This window comes from Blennius ocellaris, assembly GCF_963422515.1.
Source record: "Blennius ocellaris genome assembly, chromosome: 22".
Lineage (NCBI taxonomy): Eukaryota > Metazoa > Chordata > Actinopteri > Blenniiformes > Blenniidae > Blennius > Blennius ocellaris.
This window is the reverse complement of record NC_137671.1, coordinates 4,758,419-4,786,247: the sequence shown is the minus strand read 5'-3', so window position 1 is coordinate 4,786,247 and position 27,829 is coordinate 4,758,419. Positions and strand designations below refer to the sequence as shown.

The following is a 27,829-nucleotide window of genomic DNA, read 5'->3' as shown; positions in this document are numbered from 1 at the left end:
TTAGTTGTGGCTCTGGCTTCAGGACAAACGGCAGCCATGGTCCTGCTGCCACTATTGACCAGTGAGACCAGAGTGACTGTGGCCTCTGTAGGATCAGGACCCATGGCTGTGTAAACCTGAGACCATGAACCAGAACAGTGTCTTGAGTCAGGTAAGACCACTGGTTCTGGCTTTTGTGGAACCAGAAGCAGTGATTCTGTTAAGACCAAGACCTTACCCCATGTACCCTGGATGAGGTTGGACCAGGTTGTGGGTAGAGTTCCAGTGGGACCAGAGGCTCAGTTCTAGACTTTGAGAACAAATAACCATGGGTCCTAGAGCAGTGAGACCATTGGCTCTAGATTCAGCAGGACCAGTAAGACTCAGTCCTAGGCTTATAGACCAGTAAGACTATTGGTTGTTGCTTCAGTAGAACCCGAATCAATGGCTCTGGTTCTTGTAGGACCAGTAACGATCAGACAGTAGTTGTGAATCTGGATCTGGATCAGTGGTAATGAATCTGGCTCCAGTGATACCAGAAGTACCAGTGTGCAGACCTAGTTCTGGTGAGGAGTTACTCCGGTCCAACAGTGTGCTTTCAGGCTGCTTCAGCAGTTCGGGGGTCAAACGTGTAGAGGTCAAAGGTCAGCGATCATCCAGAAGGTGTGTCGCACCATGGACGGTCAACCCTGAACCAGTCTTAATGGGTTATGATTCCACTTTGTAGTTCTGCCCTCCTCACTGACCTCTCCAGTTCAGTCTGGTCGGAACCGGATTGAGCCCAGTTTGATCCAGTTCTCGGCTGCTATAAGGAAGTATTGGTGACCTTCCCCACTCCGAACCCCGCCCCCAAGCCATCTCCGGGCTGACTCCACTTGATGGGGCCGCCGTCGTCTCCGTGGCCGATGGAGAGTTCCGAGGGCTCCAGCTCGCTGCTGATTGGCTGAGGGGAGTGGCTGTTGTTGGTGGTGCCTTCAGTGTGATTGGCCAGCAGGAAGGAGGACGAGGAGGAGGGGTTTCGACTGATAACGAGGTCGAGGCGGTTTGGAGACTCCGCGATCAGAGGAACGACGAGGCAGCAGTCGAAATCTCTGGTCCGAACGTGGTTGATCTAGAAATGTGGAAACAGTCAAGGCTTAAACATTCAGCCGAAGGTATCTTTGTTGTTTTGGCGATCAATGTGTGCTACTTCTTTGCACCTGTAGTATTCGGTCGAAAGCTTTGAGACCGCCGCACTCCGCCGGACCTCCCGGCCGGATGTTGTTGACATAGACGCCGCGGTCCAACATCCCGTCAGAAACACTGAATCCAAAGTCCTCCAGGTCTGACGCCTTATCCAGAGTGAGCTACAAACACAAAGACACTGTTAAAACCACGAGAGCTGCGTCAGGCACCTGAGGTGCACGCTGCCACGGAGGTCAAGGGTCACCTTGTGGAGCTCCACGGGATTCTGGTTCAGGATTTCGTTAACTTCCTGCCTCATCTTCCTCATGGCGAAGGCTCGGCGCTGAGGGTCTGAGGGCAATGTGTTTGATCGGGGCGTCACCTGTGGGAGTTTAAATTTAAAGAGTAATACTTTCATACTCGAAATGTTCAAATGAAACATATTACACTCAAACAACGAAGTGCTTCGCCTGGGCTCTGTTCAGGGTCAGACTACCTGTGGTCTGGAGTTGCTGCGTTCCTGGAAACTAGCCTGGCGTCCCAGCGTGCTGCGCAGAGGGGTTGGGTCGTGGTTCAGACTGAGGGTGGAGCCCGACATGATGGTCGCCTGGAGACAGCCAATCAGGGAACAGCAGTAAGGATCTAATCTGAGACGACTCGGGGAAACGTGCGCATCAAATGGGTTCTTCAACCCATTCAGGACGGAACGTGCTTTTTAGTGACAGCAGACAGAGTCTCCTGTCATCTGCCTCTACTGGACGGGCTTCACAAACATCTGTATCGTCTCTACCGGCAGAATCCATTGCTGTTTACCAACCAGACCTAGATTTTTCTTCTATTAGCCGGATGGACTGATGACTTCTATATGGCAGAGTACTCACAGGTTCAACTTTTGTCTCCGATGCTGGAAACAAGTTAAAATACAGGGTCTATTTAGGGGTGTACTTGTGTCTACGGATGGAATCTATTGTTTCTAGTGGAATGATCCAGTGGCAGGTTAAGATCTATTGCTACTGTTTTTTACATTCAGCTTGATGTGACCTTGTATTGTTACTTGGCCTTTACCTATACTATACTATACTATACTATACTATACTATACTATACTATACTATACTATACTATACTATCAACCAATCAGAATCAGGGACTCAATCAGACGCATGCACGACGGACACATCTGCTTCATGACCGCCGACTATGAACTCTTCCCAGCACATGCCCGACCGCAAACGTTCTACGCTGCCATGCGCAGTTAGAGTCACACTGAAAACCAGAGAACACGTCTGACACTCCTGGAGGGTTGAGGGTTAGTGGGGGTTGGGGGGTGGGGGAGGGGTAGTACCAGAGCGAGGAGATGCGTCTCCTTTCCAGAATCCTGAAAGAAAAGTAGTAATTTCCCTTTTTTGTTGTTAACCGAAAAAAACATGTCCTCCTTTCATTGTGGATGTTAAATTACATCAAAACAACATTTACACTATGCTACATGTGTTAAATATATTTATTAGTTGAATATAATATTAGATAAATATGTTTTGTAGCTCCAGATAAAGGGTTAAAAGGTTGCAGACCCCTGAACTGTACACTACACCGTCACGCTGCCCCCTGCTGGCGAGGCGATGTTGTCTCTTCTATGTAATGGGACTGCCAGCAGGGGGCGCTGCAGCACAGGCTGTCTCTCACCTCCAGCTCTCGCAGGATGCCGCTCTGACCGCAGGTCTCCAGGTCCTCCAGGGCCTGAGACCAGAAGTTCTCCTCCTGGTCTGGTTCGGTCCCGTCGTGTCCCACCGTGAACCTGGAGGAGGGAAGGTCAGAGGTCGGCCGATCAGAGAGGAAGACACACGCACACACACACACACACACACACACACACACACACACACACACACACACACACACACACACACACACACACACACACACACACACACACACACACACACACACACACACACACACACACACAGACGTGGGGGTGGCTGTTCATGCTGGTGAGTTTGCTCCACAGGACGTCACATATGCAGCGACCACATACGCGCCCGCCAGCCGTATGTGTCAGTGAGGACAGGAGTGAGGGGTTCAAAGGTCACCAGGTGAGGGGCTGTGTGGGGGTTTGGGAGAGGTTAAAGGTCAAAGTTCACACATTGCGGTACCTGCTGTCAGAAATTAGACCGCTGGGCAGATTACAGCCTCTGCAGAAGGAGATACACTGCTGTTACTGCTGCAGCTCCACGCTACTCACTCCCATCACTTTGAATAGGGAATGCTAGCCGCTAGCCGCGAGCCGCAAGCCGAGTGAGGAAGCGTCAAAATGGTCAAACGCCCTCTCGGTGTAACCCGTGCTTCGTCTTACCCTCCGAGCGGTGCGCGGTCCCAGTCGTCGTCGCTCAGCCCCAGATCCGACAGTGGATTGGCTCTCTGGCGAGCGGAGGAAGACGATTGGCTGTTGACCGTCTTGGCGTTGCGCCACTCGTGGAAACTGTACGGTGACGACTGGAAAGGCGGCGCTGTGCAGACCAACAGAACAAAGGCAGATGAGCGTTAGCAAGCAGACGCGGCGGTCGCATCCAGGCCATTGGAGGTCAGAGGTCAGTACCGGGGCCGGTGAAGCTGCTGTCCATGTTGGAGCCGTCCCACGACTCCACCGCGCTGTCCACGGACGGCAGCGTGCTGAACGCTCGCTGACCCGTGGGCGGAGCCACCAGGATGATGGGCTCCTCCTCTCCGTCCTGGCTGTCCGGGTTAAACTCCGCCCCCAAACCAATGCCCGGACCGATCACACAGGACTTTGGGCTGGACACTGCAGACAGACGTTCGTCAGAACTTCACTCGCGGACCAAAATATGGCCCCGAGAGCGTCACTCTGGACGAGCGTACGTACGGTCTCCCTGCTTCTTGATCTTGAGCGTCACCGTCTCCCCGGCCTGCTGCAGCAGACTGATGGCTTCACTCAGTGGTTTCCCCTTCAGGCTGCTGCTGTTGATGGCCAGGATGCGGTCGCCCACGTGGATGGCGCCCGTCCTGCGGTCACACGCCACAAAACCAGAGAAACGGCTGTCAAATTAGCCATAAATCACTAAAAGCAGGACTTCCACTCCCGCATTGAACCGGTCTCCAGGACTGCCTCTCGCAACATGTTGACTCAAAGTGATACTGCAAATTGAATCAATCCATGCATTGGCCACTTCCAGACTGAACTATTGTTAATCCTCTATTATCGGGGCAGCCTAATGGCTGTTTAAGCAGTTTTCAATTGCTTTACAATGCTGCAGCGAGAGTACTGACAAGAACCAGCAGGTGTGATCACACCCTTACAGACTTAGTAAAGAGTGTGAATTATAATATGGTGGAAGGAACAATTATTAATCTCTGTACTATTTATATAGGTTCAGACGTTTTGTGGAGATTCAACTGTAACAAGGAAAAAGGTTATGTTGACAATGTACGTGAACCATCGGAAATACCAATAAAAAAAAAAAAGGATTGAAAAAAAATCCTTCTTTTAACCTATAAAGCTCTTAACCAGGCTCCATCATACTTCAAAGAGCTGTAAGTCCCGTATTACCCAGCAGAACTACTTGTGAGCTGAGTTCAGGACACCCTGGAGAATCTTCCTCGTGAAGCTGCTGTAGGATTCGACCTGCGCTGAGCTTCTTTCCTTTCTCACTCTCCATGTTCCACTATTACATGTCACTGACATTTCTTTCTCTCCTGTCGTCTGTGTTTCCTCCTCTGCTCTGATCCAAACACGAGAAGCAGAAAGTCTCCAACCTCTGAGTCTGGTTCTTATGTCTAATTGTTTGTTTTTCTCTGTTAAAGTGCCTTGAAGTGGCAGCGTTGAAATTGAATTAAGAGGTAACATTAGTTGTGAACAGCAGAGGGCGCCACCCTCCACCGGATCTGAACCCTGATATGGCTGATTCATTTCCCTTCATAGTTCATTGATTCCATCTCAACAGTGTTCTCTTCATTCAGACACAGAAAGCATTCAGTCGTCTTTAAAGGTTGAATGTGAATTCACGCCTCGCTAATGAGTGTGGCCTTTGGCCCTCGTACCTCTCGGCCAGCCCTCCTTTGCTCAGCGAGGAGATGATGATGGGGTCGAAGGGCTCCTCGGTGCCGGAGATGGTGATTCCCAGCGGGCCTCCGTACCTCTGCAGCTCCACCGTGTAGATGATGCTTCCGGACACTTCCTGTTCGTCTAAAACCCAAAAGACCAAGTCAAGAAGATCGGAGGGAAGACGGCGAATGATGTTCAGGTACTTTTGTTGCGTTTCCAGTGGCAGGGCAGAAGTTTTTAATACATGTTATTCATGAGCTTCTCTGGAATCCTGAATAAGTTCTAGAAATGGAATTGGAGGCCTTCTAGAAAGTTCTCGGTATTCTTGACAGCCCACAAAGTAAAAAAGCTCCCAAATGGGTCATTAACAAAGTCGATGAGCCGGAAGTAGAAGATGTAAGTAATTCAGGAGCTTCACCAATAAACACTTGTAATGTTTAAGGAGTTTGTCAGATACGACTATTGAGAAGGTCGTGAAGGTTCGGAATGACTTCCAGAGTGGTAACAGACTCAGAAACCTAAATAACGTGAATTATTTCATGAAGGCTCTCATACTGAAAAGGTTTTCGATTATTCAGATGTTCCTTTTTTTTTTTTTTTTTGCAATAACTTTGAGAAAACCCATAATAATAATCAAATACAGGTCGACCTTGAAGGTATTCAAAGGCTCGGTACAGATTTAACAAACCCACCAGTCTTCAGCAGAGTATTACTTTCTCAGATTAGTTTGTTTTGTATTGTTGCGATGACCAGATCTGCGGAGTTTTACCCGAGTTGTCTTCGTCTTTGCGGATCTTGAGCTTGACGAGCTCCTCGCACTGCTGGAGGATCTGGACGGCCTCCTCCATGGAGCAGTTCTCCACACGGATGTTGTCGATGGCCAGCAGCTTGTCGCCCAACTCCAACGTTCCGGTCCTGGACGTGAGACACGGGGGGGGGGGGGTCGTTAAAACTGGCGGGTCCGGGCGAACCACCAGACCGTCGGTGGGTTCCGCCTGCATTGCGTCTTTAATTCATGAGCGTGAATTCGGAGGGAACATGAAGACACGTTGGCGCTACTGATGCCAACGGGCGAATCTTGAATGAGCTCTTCCTCCCGTTTCAACTCTTGGATTGGGTCCAGACTCTGTGGAGGCTGCGGCCAATTTCCATTTAATGAGTCTTTTCATTTTAATTACCTTTTGTCGGGATAATGAGAGAAAGCTTGTAAGCTTTCGCTTCCTCTCAGGTTGCCAATTGTAAGATCTGAGCAGGCAAAAGCAGATGGAAACTAGCCTGTCTGAGCTACTTTTGGCTAATTTACAAGGTTGTTGGGGTTTTTTTTTCTTTCTTCCAGTTAACTGATGAGCAACGTTGTTGTTGAATAAATAAAATGATTTACAAGCGTGAATGGCTTTATTTGACTGTCCCGATTGAAAAAAGAAATGGGACAGCGAACACAGATGCTACCTGCCGGTTGGCCGGCATGTTTTGTACACTCCGACACACATGACCTACAAACCACCACACACACACACACACACACACACACACACACACACACACACACACACACACACACACACACACACACACACACACACACACACACACACACACACACACACACACACACACACACACACACACACACACACACACACACACACACACACACACACACACAACAGGACTGTTAGCCTAATTAACCAGCCATGTACAGACCGACGGCTGACCGAGCTTTAACGGTTTAATTTTATCTTCTCGTACAGTTTAAGACTGAAATCAGAATGAACGGCGATCTGCTTAAAGATGAGTCTGAATCAGTGGGCGGGGCTTCAGAAAGCATCAGTGTTGGGACATACAGACACCAGGACACGTCTGGCCGACGCCTTTCCCAGCATGATTTCCTTTCCTTCATTTTTAAGTGGAAATAATGATATAAACGCAATGTTAATAACAACAGTGATAATGGCGTGTTCAATGTAACTGAGACTAATTCTGATTCTAAAATAACATTCAGAGTGAAACTAATAGTTACAGGCTGTAAAGACTCATCGCATATTTCAAATGAGTCTTACTCAGGGGTAAGGATTTCTTCTAGAAGTCGGCTAACGGTTAGGTTGAGGGTTGGTTAAAGCATTTTCAAAGGTTTGGTCAAAAGTTGGTTCAAAGTTCAATGTTGGTTGTTTAAAGGTTGGTTAATGGTTTGGTCGATAGGAAAAGGTTTGGTTATTGGATGACGGTTTGGTTAAAGGTTGGTTCCAAGGTTTGGTCACCTGTGTGCAACGCTGCCTTTCTTGATGTCGGAGATGATGAGCGGGTCTCCCGGTTTCCTGTTGGACGGAGCTGCAAGACACACAAACGCACGAAAAACATGTAAATAATTGAACCTGTTTACGGCGCCCGCCACAAAGATGTGCACGTTAAAAGGGAGAGAGAGAGAGCAGGAGATGTAATATTGACGAGTCGCTCTGAGCCGAATGTAAGACGGCGATGTCTCGGCTCCCGGGCGAGGAAACACCGTGTCAGAACAAACAAGCGTGGAGCTCAGGAACAAGCTAATGCGTGGTGTCTTTCGCCCTGGAGCGAGTCGACCCGCTGTTTCCGTGTTCCCGCGGTTACTCACAGCTGATGGTGATCCCCAGCTCCACCCCCGGTTTCTTGGGCAGCTTCACGTGGAACGTTCCTGAACTGGGGATGACCGACTCTGCGACACAAAGACAAGAGGCGGAGCCACGTCAGTGCAGGTACGGGAAGCAGTGCTCGTGGGGACGGGAGATTTAAAACAGCCTGGTGCGAAACGAAGAGATGTTTCTTTAAACCTGGAACGTTGGAGGACAACCTGCACCTATCAGCTGTTTGATCAACAGAGAAATAACTTGGCAGGTGCATCTTGAGTTAGGATGTATTTGGAAGGACCAACTGAGAATATTTTCATTTCGGAATCTACTGGATACTTGGTATCGTTTTTGGTTGTTTTTTTTGTAATGTAGTATGAGGAAAATACGATATAGACATGTCAGCTCCTTAAAACTGTCCTCATTCATCGTATACAGTGTAAACCCATGTATGCAGACGATGGTGTGGTGAATGGTAGTAAATGTGGTTGTCAATATGTTCAATTCTAAATATAAGTTATGCCTCAGGCTGGTGTCTGAATGTTTTGGGATATTTGTCCTGTGATTGGCGTCGTCTTCTGCAGATAAAAACTCTCACAGTGTGTGTGTGTGTGTGTGTGTGTGAGTGAGTCAGCCCGACAGCGTGCAATGCTGTAAAACTCGGGTGTGGGCGGATGATTTAAAACAGACGGTAGTTTGTTACAAAGAGTCTGACGGAGGAACAGAGTGAAGGAAGGCTGGCGACGGCGACCAGTCAGCCACAACACCAACACAGTACCGTCCCATCCACTCCAACAAAGAGACACTGCCGCCACTTTGCGTTGGTGAACGAGGCGAGACGAGACGATTTGCCGCAGTCGTAACAAATCTGCCTGTCCCACTCACCTCTTTGAATGAAATCACGTTAACGCGCCATAGATTTTATGAAATGGAAAAATCTGCTGATATTTTCTCCATTTTCAGTGGGGGTTTTTTTAGGCCGTTTTTGTACTTTCAATATAAAGTATGTAAACCAAAAGTCAGATTACATCTTTCCAGATCGTTAATGTAGATTTTGGTCACTTCTTATGTAGATTCCCTTTTGTTTTCTTAATTGTAATAAAATCCTTGATATTAGTTTTGTGATTTAAGTGCTTTTCGTGGCATCAGTTTTATTTGTCTTCACATCGTTTTCAACTATGGAGTTTTAGCAGTGTATTTTCCACGGTTACATGCTATGCTGATGATATACTGTTCTATAATAGGCGTCTGGTGGGTTGTGTGTTTTTACCGGCCACATCAAACTCGATCTCCAGTGTCAGCTGAGCAGTGATGGACGAGTCTCTGAGCAGCTGATTGGTTTCTTCGAGAGTGGAGTCCTCGGTGGGAACGCCGTTTATGGACAAAATCCTGTCGCCGATCTGCAGGATCCCACATCTGCAGAAGCAAACGTGACAAGAGGTCACACCTCCAGGACATCTGCTATATGCAGCCGAGTGGAGTTCGTGAAAGCGAAACAAAGTCTGACACAGATTTAACTTCTGTCAGTGTTTACCTCTCAGCGGGGCTGTCCGGGTCGATGTAGGCGATGAGCGGCGGCGAGGACAGCGTTTCCGTGGCGAAGACGCCACCCTGCAGCTGCAGGCCGAACCCCATGATGCCGTCGCCAAGCAGCATGACCTCGGTGGTCTCGGTGTGGACCACCTGACCGGCCAAACCCACGGTGCTGGATGCCAGGGACACTGATGGGGCATCAAGACAATGTTTCTTGTGTCGGTAGCTACTTGAATAAAAGTGACCATTTCGACTCGTAAATCATTTTTCTTGTATATTATAATGACGTTCCACTGTTTCGTGTCTTTCTTGAGGATTTTGTGTTCGTTCATTCAACAAATCACAGTACTCCTCTGTAGGGTTTGCCACTTATTCCTTCTAATTTAAATTTTATATCGTTTAATTTGCTGCAAATTGGAAAGTCGAAGTCTTCCTGCGTTTATGGATCGAGCAGCATGCATCTCCTGATGATTCCTCGCCGTTTTCAAGCTTTGGGGGGGGTTTAGAATAGACAGACGGACTCACGGGAGCTCTTGAAGTCCTTCTTCTTGGCCTTCCTCCTCATCAGCGTGCCCCGTGGACTTGTGGGATACATGTTCCTGGGCAGTGTGCTCATGTTGAGGGACGAGAGACTGTACGCCGACATGGAGCCGGGAGAGAAGGAGTGACTGAGAGCTGCAGAGAGAGAGAGAGAGAGCGAGAGAGAGAGACAGGGAAACAGGTGATGAGAGAGAGAGAGAGAGAGAGAGAGAGAGACAGGTGGTGAGAGAGAGAGAGAGACAGGGAAACAGGTGATGAGAGAGAGCAAGAGAGAGCGAGCGAGCGAGTGAGTGAGAGAGAGAGAGAGAGAGAAAGAGAGAGAGAGAGACACGGGGTGGACATACGAGGGTTGTTTGTATGGCGGTTGTGCGATCTGGCCCCTGATTGGTCGGGGTGGTACGTGTTGTAGTGGTAGGGAGGAAGGATAGGGGCGGAGCCTCCAGTCTCCCAGGGAAGGGGGCGGGGACTACGCTGCACCTTGACTACACACACGCGCACACACACACACACACACACACACGCACACAGAGGAGGGTGTTTAGGTTAAGACAAGAGGAGAGGTCAGAGGTCAAAGGTAAGATCAAACCATGCATGTTCCTACTTCCTCACACACGTGTGTCTGGGTGGTGTGTGTGTGTGTGTCAGAGAGTGTGTGTGAGAGCGAGATGCATTCAGGGCCAGTGGAGTGTGTGAGTACCATGCTGCGGTGCGTTCAGGGCCGGTCGGGCCTGGTGCTGCGGCAGAATCTCCATGCGCACGGTCTGACAGGAAGCCGACAGCAGCTGAGTGGCTTCAGCCAGCGAGCAAAACTCCATCGACTTCCCGTCGACGGATAAAATGTGGTCGCCTGCGTGAAGAGCGCCGCACCTGCACAGAATTGAAAAAAAAAGAGAGAAACACATCAGAAGTACATTAAACACACAGAAAACATACACAAATTATACATAAAATAATCAAAAAATAATGTGGAACATACAAAAAACATGCGTAATAAACAGGACTCTTATTCTGATAAGACAAATAGAAGAAATATATACAGAAGAAACAAAACACAAACAAGTAAAACCAACAAACACACCAGGGAATAAACAGATAAATGAACTCAGAGCTCTCGTACCTGTCTGCTATACTGGCCGGCTTCACCTTATCGATGATGATCACCTGCTTGCTGCAGAACATGGAGGTGGACAGAGCCACACCCAGACTGGAGCCCGTCGCCTTGGCAACCTCCACCAGCAGCGGTCCCGACGCCGTGGCAACCGAATCTGAGGGGCAAGAACAAAAAAAGCATTTCAAGAATGACAGGTGGCGTTCCACATGGATTCTCTAGTTATTTTTAAAGAAAGTCAGACGGAGTTCCACAGGGTCCAGTACTGGGTCTTCGACAGTCTTACTTCAATATGAGATATTATAACTTGGACATTTATTCACTTCAGACCATTATTATACAGGTGAAACACAACTTTGTCACGAGTTATACACCTTTACATAATTCATATTTTCATATTGGTGTCACTCTTTTACGTTTCTGTTTGATTAAGTCTGTCAGCAGAATGCAAAAATGTTGTTGGTGGTCAGAATGAAGCCTTTTAACTGTATTGAAATTTAAATTCCACGATAAATCAAGTCAATACGAGACCGGCTGGGGTCGGAGCTCGACTCGAGTGCTGAATGTTTTGCGCCTGTAGTGAACTGACCCATGATGGAGACGTCGTACTCGAGGAGCAGCGTGGCCTCCTGCCCGCACTGCTTCAGGATGCTCATGGCCTCCGACAGCGTGCTGCCGTGGAGACGAATCCCGTCAATGCTGAGAAGGCGGTCGCCGGGCTTCACCGTCCCCTCTCTGCTCCGAGACAGGAAACCGCGTGTATGGCAGCTACCGAGGGACTGAAACTCTTACGTTGACGTCAGAGGGCGGAGACACTCACCGGTCAGCCGGGCCGCCCGGCCGGATGGTCGTTATGACGATGGGACGAGACTTGTTCCTGTCCTCGTGGGCGCCGCCTGCCAACAAGCCGCCACGTCGGGTTAGGTTTTTTTTTTTTTTACATTTTGAGCAAAAAAATGTAGGAGTCAGACGGCGGCGGCGTCACCTCGGATCACGAAGCCGAAGCTGTTTCCTTCCTTATGAAGTGTGACCTCCACGTTCTTGAAGACGACGCCAGAACCCTGCACGGCTACAACGCAACAAACATTAGTCATCACCTTCAGCACGCCAATTTAACGCATCAGCACGCCACTTTAACGCATCAGCGCGTCACATTAACACATCAGGACGCTACATTAACACATCAGCACGTCACATTAACACATCAGCACGTCACTTTAACACATCAGCACATCACATTAACACATCAGCACGTCACAGTAACACATCAGCACGCTACATTAACACATCAGCACGTCACATTAACACATCTGCACGTCACATTAACGCATCAGCACGCGACATTAACACATCAGCACGTCACATTAATACATGAGCACATCACTTTAACACATCAGCATGCAACATTAACACATCAGCACGTCACATTAACACATAAGCACGTCACATTAACACATCAGCACGCTACATTAACACATCAGCACGTCACATTAACACACCAGCACGTCACTTTAACACATCAGCACGTCACATAAATACATCAACATACCACATTAACACATCAACATGCCACATTAACACATCGGCACATCATATTAATACATCAACTCACCACATTAACACATCACATTAATACATCAGGACACCACATTAACACATCAGCACGTCACATTAATACATCAGCACATCACATTAATACATCAGCACATCACATAAAGACATAAACATACCACATTAACACATCAGCACGCCAAAACAACATCATCGTCACACACACATTAACAGTGACATGTCAACACACACACAAAAACCCAATGTGACAACACACACACCAGCACCACACATGAAGGCCGGCGATGTCACAGCGTGGCCGGACTTTACTTACAGACGGGCGGCAGCTCGAACTCGACCTCCAACACGACGCGCTCTCCGACGTTCTTCAGCAGGCTGATGATCTCGTCGTGTCTGAACTTGGCGAGGTTGATGCCGTTCACCGAGCGGATGTAGTCGCCCACGTTCAGCTGGTCACTCCTACCGACGAGAGAAAAAAACTTTATTCAAACCTCTTTTTCCAAATTATGTCGAACATTCTGACTTCATTTAAAAAAAAAAAAAAATCCCAACTTTATGAAAAAAAAAAAAAGCAATAATATCAATAATAAAGCTGTAACTTTTTCCGGTTTTGATTCCAATCTGGAAATCTCAAATTAGTTTTCAACCTTTATAAGATATCCTTGAAGGTTTAACCATATTTCACCGTTAAGACAAACTCTTTATTGACATGTTGTGGCTTCAATTCCAACAGGATGATGTTTTCACCTGGCGGCGATGCCTCCCTGTCGCAGGTTGGAGACTCGAGGTTTCCCATCCTTGTCGATCCCTCCTGAGACTGTGAGTCCCAGCGTTGTGCCCTCCTTCTTCATCAGCTCCACCACCGTACAGCCCCGGAACTCGTCTGTCCATAAATAGCCCCAAATCAGTCCGACGGCTGAAACAAGTTTGTTGCTTTGCTGCCGAGTTATTACAGTTTCCGACAGTTGCAGTGAAATAAATCCCGACAAAAACCAGGGGGGAAGAAATCTTCTATTCTGTCGTCCATCTATATTTCATGAAAGTCTTGAAATATTAAGGAGAAAGAGATGGATAGAGGAGGGAGGGGAGGATATTTCAAGCCGGACCGGCTCCACTGTGATGTAACCAAGTCCTCAGGTGATAAAACAGGAAGCAGCGTCTAATTAAAATGTCAGATTTTAATATTAATGGTTTGAAGCTTCACAAAGCCGACCAATATTGTATTTTTTTTTGTTTGTTTTTTTTTTTACTTTTCTTCTTCCTTCGTCTTCCTCCTTTAAAACGGAAGAACTCCTCCATCTGGGATGAAACCGTAAGATAAAACAATTTCCTTCACAAACCGACTGTTGGCGTCGTTCGGGAAGCGCCACACAAAGAGTTCCGCGCGGAGGAGACGGTTTGTCGTATTATAATCACGCTCAAACGGCTTCGTCTCAGCCTGAGCAGTCATTTCACATGAAGACGACGGTTTGGAGGCTTAAATACTTTCTTGTAACGACTTGAAAGCTCTGAAAGATTCTTTAAGGAAAAAAGCTTGACAAGTTTGTCCAAAGATGCACTGGTCTCTCTGTCTGGAAAACATAAATTGCTTCTCAATTTGTCTCTGAAGACATACAAGTGCATACTACAACTGGCTTTAAATACCCACCAAGCAGCTCGGAGGCTCCATGAACCAAAGGTGTACTTGTTTCCATCTCTGAAGCTCTTGAGCCAATCTCAATCAAGGTAGGCTATTCCCCTTTGACCCCTCTCACAATGCAGCTCTGCTCTGGCACATGGCACCACGAGAGGAAGTACTTCCTCCTCTTCCCAAGATGGGCATGTGTGGGCGGAGCCAGTCCAGCTCACACAGACACGGCAGATTCTGAATGCAGCTCCTATGATGCCATTTTTTCCATGGCAATACACATTGAATACAACATTGTTTGGACCATTGAGATCCATGTGAAAATGTTCCATCATTCCTCTTAAGTTCTTCACCTTTGTTTTAAACGTTTACCAGTCTATTTAAGATTAATCGAAAAACTTTCAAAGCTCTACTGGTTTCCTCAAAGCTCTACCAATGGCTAAGTCACCGACTTCACCGCCGCGAGGAACTGACGGAATTGGAACAAAAAACATAGACAGTAGAACATAAAACTGGTCAAGCTGGTCTCTCACATTGTCTCGATGAAAGAAGCGACCGTTATCAGAGTTTGCGATGTTCACAGCTGGATCGGCGCTCCAGGTCGGTGGACGGAAACGGACCCGAACCAAAGTCAAAGGGCGTAGGGTGTGTCTTACCTGGTATACTCTGCCTCCTGATGGCCAGCGCTCCATCGGGAGGTCGCGACCCGGCTGAGTGTTTGGTGTACGGCCCCTCATCTGCGGCACAAAGAAAACACACACTTTAATACGCGCTCTACGGTCTACCGGTATGGACATCTGGTAACAATAACAATGAGCTTGTGATACATCCAAAAACAGCGGCCAAAAACCTATTTGTGCTACAAGGTTAACGTTCCGTCACGACAGGAAAGCCCCTTAAAATCGCGACAGCGCCACCCCATGGTCATATTAAGAAATCTGCTGTTCCTTATTTGGCTTCTACAAGCATTTTCTATCTGAAGAACTAGAACTAGTTTTAATTGGTTCAAATGTTCTCGCAGTTTCCGGGACTCGTTCAGAAGTTCCACTAAATGTTTCCTACCAAAATACCTCAGGTGCTTTAAGAACGTATCTGGTACTTCAGAAACTTAAAGCATTTATCAGTCTCTGTGTCAGGTCTCCTCCGTCTGTAAAATCTGCCTCTTTTGCCTGATTTGTTTTGTTCTTATCTGTCTCGTCTCGCTTGTCCTTCCTGTGCGTCTCCTCCAAGTGCATCCGATTAGTGTCTAATGTGTCTCGACGGCGTCTCCTTCTATCTTGTGGATTTAAACCTCTCTTCCTCACGCCTCAGTGCCAGATTGTCATCGTACGTCCTCGCCAGGACATCGAGCCCCTCCCTTGCGTTTCCAGTGGGTTTTGGGTGTCCCATGTTGTGGACCCCTCTTGGATCTTAGACCCATTTTCTTGGATCCTTGGTTCCGTGTCTGCTTTTGGGTTCTGCCAGTGTTTGTGACGCTCCGACTTCAGCTCCACGTAGCAGACGGCGGGAGCAGAACTAATAGTTAACGTTAGATTAGATTTATCACCGATGCGAGAACAGGAAGTATTGGAACCGTGCTGATGTTTATCTCGGGCTGCTGCTGTGTCTTTGTTCTCTCCGTCTCCCGAATCATCTTATTTTACATTCCGTTTGATCCCGTTCTCGTCACTTCGTCTCGATTCTTTAAAGGTTCTTCCAAACTGGAACCGCCACTTTCCTCACTGCCAACCGTAAACCGACCTCAAAGTGAGGCTTTTGTACGATCTGACCTCATGCATGCCTGATTCCCGTCCCTGAAATTGCCAGCAAAGTGGCCGTTCAGGCTGATTCGGGGGTCCTCACAATGCGAGTATCGCCAGCGCAGTCACACACAGAGCGAAGCTAAGTGGAGCTAAGTGGAGATGAAAGCGGAGCCTTCTCCTCCTCTTCCTCTCGCTCTTCCTCTTCCTCTCTCCCTCCTCCTCCAGATGTAGGACAGCAGCATCTCTGTTCTGCCCCCATCCACACTCACACATACTATACAGTGACTGCACACTGAGCTGTTATATAACAAACTGCTGCTATTTGAAGCTTGAATCGGGTCACGATACACATATCGAATGTCAACCACCTGTGACCAGCAGGCTAAACCCGGCCGGCCATTAGCACCCCCTACAGGCCAGACGAGGACCAGCGGCAGCAACGTTTACATTAGAAAAGCGGGAAAAACGTTTCCCAACCGCCGAATTATGAGGCGTTCAGGGAACATTAGTAACTTCTGGGAACTGTAACGTCCGCCAACATATTGCTATAGCAAAAATAAACCTCTACAACCTCTTGACTGACAGAAAAATGTTCAACTGTCGCATTAGCCCGTAGGTGAGGCGCCCGCGTGACAAAAGTAAAAACGTTTTATTTACTTAATGTTATTTCTTCACTGAGGCGTTCAGGAAAAACAGGTGAGCTCAAGTATCTACAAACATTCCGCATGTGAAATGATCAGGTATCCACAGTCAACGTAGCATCGGCCATCCAATAGTCCAATAATACATTTTTAACATTAATTTATTTCAGCTGTTTTTCTATGGCTGTTCCGTTACTTTGCAGTTATAATTCTAACCTTGAATTAACATAATATCCGTATGAATGGACGTCAATGTATGTCAGATGTTCAGTAAACACAAATACGTTTTCGAACAGGCTGCATGTGAGATGTTCAGGAAACATCAGTAAATGGTACTGTCAAGAAAACTGGGCAAATTGTAGCTCTCACATTCGGAAACAGCGGTAAGTTGTACAGTGGACTCTGACGAATAGAAAGCCTTTCCAAACAGTCTATAGGTGAGGCATCCTAATAAACTATATAGGTAATTGTGAATTGCCAACTCTGCTTCGGAGACAAAATATGAAGAAAAAAAAAACCCTGTGGTGTCTCACAGCTGTCTGAGACTGTGAGACATTTCGGAAACAATTGTGACCAGGCTGCTGTAGGTTAAGGTCATTAATAAGACGATTCTTCACATTTGAATGGTTTGAACCTACTCGGACCCAGCGGGCCGCGTGATTTGCGCTTCTTATGCAAGAAAAAAAACCAAAAAACGGATTCAGACGTAAACACCAGGAAGTCGCCGAGGAAAACAAAACAAAAAAAAACACCCCGAGCTTCAGACGGCAGCGGATGCTTCAGGTGCTTCTGTTCGTGTGGGTTTTTTTTTTTTTGAAACATCCCATCAGGGCACGCACACACACACACACACACACACACACACACACACACACACACACACACACGCACACACACACACACACACGGTTAATCTCTGTTTCACACTGCCCTCCTTTTCTCTTCCTCCTTTATACAAACCATCAATATTACATTCATTCTCTCTCTCTCAGTCACTCTCAAGGTCTCTCGTCCGGTGCAGCCATCGACTGAATGAATCCATCAGGAGATCATTTACAACACACACACGACACACACAGACACACACACACACACAGACACACGCACGCACGCATCTCTCTCTCTTTTCAATGTCAGCAGTTTACAGTGAACGACGCTTGACCACACACACACACACACACACACACACACACACACACACACACACACACACACACACACACACACACACACACACACACACACACACACACACGTAACATATGTAACGTATGTCGGAGAAAACACGCTTCCCCCCCCCTCGCTCTACCTTTGTTCACCCTGCGCAGGATCTGGCAGCGACATTTAAATGACACGGCGATCATGGTGAAGCCGAGCCGGGCGCCGTCGTCACCTCCCCCCCCGCCGCCATGCAGAGGATGCAGCCGCCAAAAAAAGAAAAAAAAAAGGAAAAAAAACTACGCCTCCTCCTCCTCCTCTTCCTCGTCCTCGTCTCCTCTGCGAGCGAGGCGAGTGGCGGCGGACGAGCTCCTCAAACACAAACCGTCATCAAGGCGAGAGACGAGGGAGAGCGAGTGAAGGATAGACAGAGCGAGCGAGAGAGAGAGAGAGAGAGGCAGCGCTGCAGATGTGAAGCTCCACCATAAAATCAGGCGGAGGAGGAGGAGGAGGAGGAGGCGGAGGGAGGTAGAGTCTGCGCAGATGGGAGGATGGAGACGAGTGGGGGAATCAGGAGGAGGGGGAGGAGGGGGAGGAGGGGGGAGTATCTCTGCTGGGTGTTTGTGCAGCTGGATGGAGGGATGAGGAAGTGAGAATCAGAGGTGAGGAAAGGAAAGGTGATGGGGAAAGGAAAGAGAGTGAACAAGGAAAGGAAGGATATACGGATGGAAGGAAGGAAACAAGGATTGAAGGAAGGAACGAAACAAGAGGAGAAACAAGGAAGGAAAGAAATGAGTAAGGGAACTTGGAGGGAAGGAAAGAATCAAAGGAAGGTAGGAAGTGAACAAGAAGGGAAGGACACAAGGAAATATTTAAGGGATTAAAAATAGGGAGAAATGGTAAGAACAAAAAAGAAGAGAGGAACAGAGGAAGAGCAGAAGAAATGTAGAAAGGGAAAGACGAATAAACTGAAGATGTGAATAGATGCAAACAAAAAGTGATGAAATGGAGAAGGCAGTGAAGGAGGGATGAAACATTCCACAGATAGAAGAATGAAAAAAGGGAGAAAAGAAGGAGAAAGCCCCTCTTTTAATCCCCGCTTCAGCTCAGCAGGTAGAACTACAGCTCCCATGATGCACCTCCCTCCCTGCCTCAGCAGGTGTGTTCCACCTGCGAGCTCGTTGCCATCGTTACCGCGGTGATGGTAAACACGTGATTTGATTGGCCGATGAGATTTGTGTCTTCTGTGCAGCCCCTCCCCCTCCCAGGTGGGCCACTGTCGGCACGGTGGGAGGGGCTGGACCGCTCTGATTGGCTGGCCTGCTGCCTGCGCCATGATTGGCTGATGCTCCTGCAGCAGGTAAACATGTAGGTCAGTGTTTCAGATTAGAGCAGATTAGTGTCATCGTGCAGCTTTAAAGGGATTAATTGTGATTCTACTACCACTACTGCCCCTCTCTACCCCCCCCCCCCCCCCCCCCCCCCACCACCACCCTCGCCCCACCCCACCCCCCACCCCCCCCACCATAAGCCCCCATCATCAGATCACTGCACACTTCATGAGATCAGGCTGCCTCTGAGCTCTGCTGCCCCCTGCTGGAGCCTCCACTGCAGCACAGCCGGTTCAACACAGCTCAAAGACCAGAAATACAAGATCCAGAACCACAAAGCACCAGATTCACTCGAACCACAATTAACCAGAACCCAAAACACCCGGTCTGGACATCACTGCCTGTCTGAGCTCAAAGTGTAAAGTCCAGAACCAGCTCAGAGTCAAACTCACAATGTAGGACTCACAGAGAACCAGAACAATCAGAACCATTAGAGCCACAGTGAACCAGAAGAACCGCAACCAAGATACATCACACCAAAAGAACCAGATCCAGCGGACTCACAGGGAATCGAGAAGAACCAGAACCAGTAGATTTACAGAGAACTACAAGAATCACAACCGTCCATCAGAGCCCAAAGAGCCAGGTCCAGCGGACCTCAAGAGAACCAGATAAACCAGCAGACTTATAGGGAACTAAAATAACCACAACCAAGATACATAGAGAACCAAAACATCCAGAACCAGTAGATTCCCAGAACCAAAATCCACAGAGAACCAAAAGAACCAGCAGATCCACAGTGAAGCAAATAAACCACAACCAAGATCCACAATGATCCAAAAGAACCAGAACCATCAGATTCACAGAAAACCCATCAGAATCAGAGAATCAACACAACCAGAACCGTCATATTAATGAAAATCCAAAAGAACCAGAACCAGCGGACTCACATCAGGCTTTTCCACCAGAAGGAAGCAGGAGCTCGTTCAGGGCCGGTTTTTAAAACGAGCACCGCCAAAGAACCGGTTGTTTTTCCACCGTTCACAGAGCCAAGTGAGAGCCTCGCTGACGTAGCGCCGGACGGTTTGGTCCGGGGTCGCTGCGTCTTGTCTGGCCCGAACCTGGGATTCAGACCAAAGAGCCAGAAAACATTGCGTCTCTCCGCCGCCTAATTGGTGTTGTTTCACGCCTGTCTTGCTTTAGTCCAGAGCCCCGGAGTGGAAAATAAACTATAATAACGAGCTTGGGGCTTATTTTCAACATGTGGTCATTACATAGTGAATTTCTGCTCCTTTCACTTTATTTCTGGATGCGTCTGAATCAAATGCTTCAACATCAGGAGGAATGGAGGTGAAAATTCTATTTCACATGAAGCGCCACTAAAAGGCACATTTTATGGCTAAAAAAAATCCAAGCTTTCATTTACAGTAGTCTAGAGTTTGTCTTTTAGTTGCTGATGAACCTAAAATATCACTTCATTATAAAGTAGAAACTAATAATTGAGCGTTCTGTAAGCGGAGCAGCGCAGCCCTCAGCCTGCGGCTATAACGTGATACAAGACCTGGTGGAAAGACAAAGAACTGGTGCTCAATCTGTACCCTGGATTCGAACTAGCACCTGGTTCTTTCTGGTGGAAAAGCCCCAACAGAAAACCAGAAGAACCAGAACATTTGAAATCAACACTCTGATAAAGAACCGAACCAATCTTGAACCAAGATAAAAAAAAAAAAAAAATTTAAATAGAAAGTGATCTAAAGGGGGAAAAAAACTAGAACAGGAACCAAAAAAAGCCTGAGGTACACAAGAACCTAAGAACTAGAACCAACAGATTCACACACACACACGGCTGGAGCTGTTTCCATGGAAACAGGCTGATGAATAATTGAAGGGGAGCGAGAGAGCGACCCCACGTCACACAAAGACCGATTTGGGAAATGAAGAGCGTGTGCACATGCGCGCACGCACACACACACACACACACACACACACACACACACACACACACACACACACACACACACTTTCATTTGTTGTTCTGAAGTGTGGCCATGAGAACCTAAGTGTGTGTTTGCATTGTATGATAGCATGTGTTTGTTGTATACATACAAATAAGTGTTTGCACCTGTGTGTGTGTGTGTGTGTGTGTGTGTGTGTGTGTGTGTGTGTGTGTGTGTGCGTGTTGTGTGCGCACTTACGTAAGACGATGTCACGGTGACTCAAACCCACGTGTGACTTTGGGGTAGTGGGTGTTGACATGAACACGAACACGAACACGAACACACACACGCGCACACACACACACTCACACACACACACACACACACACACACACACACACACACACACACACACACACAGAGAGTGATAATGACAGGGCTGGTGAGTCGGGGAGAGGACAGACGGATGTGTGAACCTTTAATTAGTTCCTCGTGGTCTGAAATGTTAGCGAGCAACAGATGGAACGCAGTGACACGCTGTAATCATCGCACACACACACACACACACACACACACACACACACACACACACAACACACACACACACACACACACACACACACAGAGGAAGTTACTTCGAGTGGATCACTGAATCCTGGCTACAGGAGCTGTACAATCCAACAGGTTTTCATCATAAACACTGAAGTACTACAGGAGGTGCTACATACCACAGCATTAGCCTGACGCTAATGCTAAAGCGAACAGTAAGCCAAGAGGCCAAAAGCATTGCATAGTGGGAAATTCAACGTTGCAAATGCTACAGATAAAAGGAAGCTTTATGAGCCACGCTGTTGTGGCTAATGCTAAAAGTCAACTGAGGAAAGAGAGAGAGAGAGAGAGAGAGAGAGAGAGAGAGAGAGAGAGAGAGAGAGAGAGAGAGAGAGAGAGAGAGAGAGAGGAGAGAGAGAGAGAGAGAGAGAGAGAGAGAGAGAGAGAGAGAGAGAGAGAGAGAGAGAGAGAGAGAGAGAGAGAGAGAGAGAGAGAGCAGCTCTGCAACTGCTTTTAACCTGTAACTAATGACCCTAAAAGGCCAATTCATACTTTCCACATTTACACCGAGCACGTTGGGTCGCTGTGACGAGAACATCGTCATCCATCCGTGGGTCTGCGGAAAGTACGTAACAGTCTGTAGCCTTTAGTCAGTTTAGCCAGTTACAAAAGTAATCAGTCAGTATCACTGCTGGGAGTAGTGGAGTTACAGTAGCATGCTACTTTAGCACCCGTTCACACAACTTTTCAAGTGAAAAGGCATCATTTTAACACTTTCGCTTCTGAATAGTTTCACGTGACATTTCGAAAAACTGCTGGTTGTTTTTGTAATGAAACTACACACGGATGCGCGCGGAGAACAATACGCTATGAACATTAAAGGTGAGGGTACACGGACATCCGTAAGGACAGACGACCAGGTTGGACCGTTGCTCCCACACCGCCGCCGGCGGAGGAGAGGAAGGCTAACTGCCGGCGTTCGCTCGTTAATTCAGGAGAATTAATCACAGATAGCGCCGCTGCGTCTCCCGGGAGGCTGAGCGCTGATTAAAGGTGAGTCGGCTCCGCTCTGCGAAGCCGGGCTGTGATTGGCCCGCTGAGCGGGGAGCACGTGGACGCTTCGGCGGCGGCCAAAAAAAGAAGGCCCGAGAAAAACAGATGAAGAAAAAAAGATGCTTGTGATCTCAGCAGATTTCTTGAATCGGGCTTAACGTCCTGCTGCTCCTCTTTAATTCTCTTCGTGTCGAACACGGGAGCTGCTATTCGAACCAGGCGACTCTTTAATGACGCTTGGGGGGAAAAAGCAACCGGGGGGGGGCTTCAGGCCCTCGGACGTCAAGTTTCCCACCCGATTGTTCGCGACTCCACTTCGCGAGGGATGTTATTTAGCAGCATCTCGTGTTCTTTCTTCCTGCTTACTTCATTTCTGTTTGAAACTTTGAGGCTTCTTTGAAATGATCTCACACTTTTTTCACCCTGAAGTGTCAGAAAAGTCACAATCCGCATCGCAAAGTCGAGGCGGCATTTTAAAAGTTCTTCGATTTCGGAACCAGTTTTTTAAAAAAAGCAAAAAAAAAAACTTTTGGGGCTCCACAACTTTTTAGGATCCTGTGGATGATGTGATGACACGAGCTTAAGCATTGATTAGCATGTGCTACTGGCTTTAGCATATTTGCTTTTGATATTAGCAGGTATCATCTGAACTTACCAGGAGTTCTGACGTTCGTCATGACGTGAAGACGCTCGAAGCGACGAGGCGAACGAGGCCAATGAGGCTAACGAGGCTAATGAGGCTGACAACGGTTAAATAAAAGAAGAAGAAGAAAAAAATCCGGGACGCAAAATCACACCGGACAACGTCGGAGGAACAAAAAGTGGGGGGGAGTGTCTGGAGGTCACGCAGTCAACCGGCCCCTAAAGTGCCTTCAAATACGATCACACGCTGCACTAAGCACACACACACACACACACACACACACACACACACACACACACTCATAGTGAGCTCGTAGCACAGAGATTCCATTTTCAGAGGATCAGTGGAGCTCTGCATCAGTTTAACCATCAAAACACACAGAAAAAAAACCCACAAACCAGCTTCTTTCCATCTTTAAACACAAATTCGAGCAGTTGGTCATTTTGACATTTTCGGTGTGACTTTCTGCTTTATTTGTGGTGAACTTGTGGTGATTTTATGGGGACGTGAATCAAGCAGCAGCCGTGATTTTTGAGTCGGGAGCAGCTTCAATCGTGAGTAATCGTTCAGCTTGAAATCACAAACCCAACAGGCGTCCGATAGCTTGTCAATATAGTCACAGATTCCCAACAACGCAACAGTGTCTTGATGTATTCCCAACAACTCACCCTATATATTCTCAATTTTTTTGGTTTTATCATTGGGAATCAAAACGTGATTCAAATATTGAAAATGTGGATTTTTTTTTTTAAGTGGAAAAAATTCCCGGACCTACAGCAGCTCTCAAACGGGCGGCTGAAGATCTTCACGCGATTAAACACAGAATAAATCAAACCAAGACGCAAGTAAGAAAAAAGATCAATTAAAATAAAAGTGCCATGATACTTTTGTAAAGACAATCAGTAAATATTTGCATTTTTTTGGGGGGGGGGATTGATTTTGGGCAATGACGAAAAATGTTTATTTTTATACAGCCTCCTAAAAAGCTTTAGGGTCTCATTGCGTTTCTGGTGAATATCGAGATTTTTGTGGCCAATTTAACCAAAACCAGCTGCCTTTTATAGTTTTATCGGTGTAAGTGAGGAAAAGAGCAGTAGAAATGGGACTTTCAAGAAATACCGCCTCCTAAAAAGAAATCATAAACCATTTTATGTGCATAAAAATCACGTTTCAGATTGCAAAACAGCTGGAAATATTGCACTTCTGCGCTTAGATTTGATGTCGTTTGCTTGATACAAGACTCAGACTAACGTTTCAGTAGATGAGGCTCTCAGAAGAAGCCAGAACAGTCACAAGAGACAAGACAGTGTCACTTCAGTGCTGCTGACGTACGGCTGTCCGAGCTGAAACAATGACAGCGTTTTCTTCTTCGTGGTGGAAAAGCGTGGTGCAATACCAATGTGTACCACGTGGTGGCGATGTGAGTGGCTAACGTCTAACCACACAAGAGGAAAGGCATCGGGATGGAAGACCGAATAGTCAACGCTAAAAACTGACGAGACGCTACAGCGACTATTTCAGTTAACATGACAACAGGCCACATCTGGACGTGCTTATTAAAGGTTAATAAGGTTAATACGACGTTTTTTGCTCTGGGTACTTTCCCCCTGATGTCATTACCTGCTGATATTAACATCCCCACAAATTCACCTTCACATTAAAAGAGGTGTTCTGTGATGGCGGCAGCTAAAACTTACCGTTAATAGTAGAATAAAGCTTGTTAGTGTAAATGCGTCGAATTAAAAGGTACGCCGATGTTTATTAATGTTTATTGAACGGTTCTCTGTGTCTTCAGCGGAAATGAAACAGGTTTTGTGGTGGAGAGAAGAAGCGGCGACGCTTCGTCTTCGTCTTATTTTCCCACATTTTTCACATTCCAAACATACACACTTCCACCCTTGTCATTACCCACAAAACAACCCGGACCCCTCCCCCACCCCGTCACCTGGATACCTGCGTGTGTGCGTGTGTGTGTGTGTCTGTGTGTGAGCTGTAACTGAGTCCCAACCTTCATCTATAATAGAGCGGCAGAAACACACGCGTTCATATTTATATCACTTCAGAGGACCTCAGCTCGCTGGAGTCTCCTCAAATAAAACACGCTCTCATGTTTATAATGCTTTAGTGGGCCCCCCGTGTGTCACCTCCATCTGTGGAAGTCCCCCCCCCCCCAAAAAAATACCCCCATTTAATGATGTTTTGTGTGATTTCAGAGGACCCACACTGTCATGAAATACACACAGACACACCTGTATTTGAGAGTTGAGGGGTCCAACTGCTTTGATCTCGCAATGTGTTCAAAGGACCAAGACTCACATAAAAGAGGCGCCACAAACAAAAGACATAATCATGTTTACGACACTTCAGGAGACAAAATAGTCTCACATTTTAATCGCTTGACTCACATCGTCACTCGCACCTGCCTGCACACCGACAATTAAAGCCCACGGTTGTTTTTCGGAAATCTTCTGCTACGTTTTATACTCGATGTCCGTTCGCACGACGACGGTTGTTTGGCGCCACTGAAAAATGCACGTTTTTGAAAACGCAGCCCGGCCATAATAAATAGTTCTTCTGCAAATGCAGATGGACATAAACAACAATCTTGTTGTTAATGTCGTGATCGTTGCCACTGTTAGTTTCTAGCATATTGTTCTCTGCGTGTGGTTTCATTACTAAAACCTCATTCTCAGCGTTTCGGCCGTTTCCCTGGAAATGGAGATCGTTTTTGGAAAACGTGAAACCTTTCTACAATGACGAGCTTTCAATTGAAACTGTTGGGGTACATTTGCACGATGGCTTCTGACGATGGTGTTCAGCACTGAATCAGAGGACAAAAAACTGAAGTCGATACATATAAAACACACGCCATTGGTTTTTCTGTTGTCACTTCAGAGGACCCACACGCTCACCTTCAACCTCAAGCAAATAAAGCACACAATGGCAGTGGTTCTTTGTTTGTTGTAAAATAACAAGAACCTCACACTCTGTTTTCGGTACATCAGCGGAAACAAGGTTACACCTCAAAAGGTGTGTGATCTCACACACACACGCCGTCTTATTTTTGACTGAGCAGACGCTCACGTGTGATCTGCCCCGCATATAAAACACGCCAGCTTCTATTGTTTCCTTGAGCGACGGGAGCCGATGGTGCAAAACACGCCGGCAACAATCGCGTTATTGTCACTCCACATCCCCTCTGTGGTAAAAAGTCGCCGCAAATACAGCCTGAACACGCCGTGTGAGGACCACTGCTCTCATTCGGACCACGTCGGCTTCCCATAATAATACACAGACACAAATAAACACACACACACACACACACCTGCCTGAGCCCCATGAAAACACACAATCGTGGTTTTGTCATTTTGAGAACGTCCACAGTGTCACCTGTGACCTGCCTCAGTCCCCACAGACAACACACACACACACACACACACGCACACACACACACACACACACACACACGCACACGCACACACACACACACTGATAATCTATAGCTAAGCCGGTCTGAAACAAAGCGGCGTGTTGGGGTTTCCTCTCAGGACTCACTCACTCAGTAGGTGTGTGTTGTACTTGCTGGTGTAGTAGTAAACATCCTCGTAGCCTTCCTGGTAGTCGTCGTCCGCCCGGTACCTCCTCCCGCGCCTCCTCCTGCTGAGGAGGCGCAGCAGGGCCATGAACCGCTCCATCCCTCCCCGCAGCTCACGGGCAAACGCCGGGGTGCCGCCTGGGCCGGGGCGAAGCTAAGCGGAGACGCCGAGGAGAGCCGAAGCCAGCGGGAGAGAGTGGGATCAGGTTTCCTCCTCCTCCTCCTCCTCCTCCTCCTCCTCCTCCTCGCTGGCGACTGCACACACCTCTGGATGCCGCACACATTCGCCAGCACACACACTCGTCCATTCACTCGCTCCGCTGCCTCTTTGTATGCTCCGTCTCTCTGCAGCCTCTCCTCCTCCTCCTCCTCCTCCTCCTCAGCTCCCGTCTTTCGGCTGTTGGTGCATCTCGCCGGGCTCGGCCAATCGCAAGCGCTTGCGGCTCGCTCGCCGCACACACACACACACACGCGCGTGCACACACACACACACACACTCGGACACGTGCACAGCAGCGCTGTTCCCCTAACGCCACCTCTCCTCCTCCAGCTCAGCCCTCCATTGTGCGCCTCCTTTTCCTCCGTCGGCTCCGTCTCTCCTTTGTTACGTCGCCCTGATGTTTCCTCTGATCTCCTCCTCGTCGTCGTTCACACACTCGTCCTCGCGGCGACGGGGGGGAGGGGAGTGGAGTGGAGGGGAGGGGAGGGGAGGCGACGGGAATTCAGAGTGCGGAGTAATTACAGCGAGAGGAGACCAGAGATGAGAGGAGGAGAGGGAGGACGGATAGGAGGTGACGAGGGGAGGAGAGGTGCGAAGCCAGGAGAAAAAGAAGGTGAAGAAAGGAGGCGAGGGGGTGATGGAGTGAGGAAAGAAAGCAAGGTAAGGAGGAAAAGAATCAAGGAAGGAAGGAACTTGAAGAAACGGGACGAAAAGAAAGTAAAAGGAAGAGGCAATGGCAGGAGATGGAAGGAATAAGACAAAATGAGGAAGCAAAGGA

At 47.8% G+C, this 27,829-nt stretch overlaps 1 protein-coding gene across 1 annotated transcript; it reads right to left on the bottom strand.

Moving 5' to 3' along the window:
- Positions 1-784: 784 nt before the first annotated feature.
- Positions 785-26,931, bottom strand: grip1 (glutamate receptor interacting protein 1; the record flags this gene model as incomplete). Its single annotated transcript, XM_080518213.1, has 27 exons — positions 785-1,090; positions 1,179-1,325; positions 1,409-1,525; positions 1,640-1,750; positions 2,488-2,520; positions 2,826-2,937; positions 3,296-3,334; positions 3,496-3,649; positions 3,739-3,942; positions 4,024-4,163; positions 5,199-5,343; positions 5,972-6,117; positions 7,461-7,530; positions 7,811-7,891; positions 9,073-9,218; positions 9,337-9,523; positions 9,861-10,010; positions 10,220-10,357; positions 10,573-10,742; positions 10,993-11,140; positions 11,573-11,718; positions 11,804-11,879; positions 11,969-12,052; positions 12,869-13,014; positions 13,303-13,438; positions 14,839-14,919; positions 26,796-26,931. The coding sequence occupies 27 exons, from the start codon at positions 26,929-26,931 to the stop codon at positions 785-787; spliced, it is 3,549 nt and encodes a 1,182-aa protein (XP_080374339.1).
- Positions 26,932-27,829: the final 898 nt, after the last annotated feature.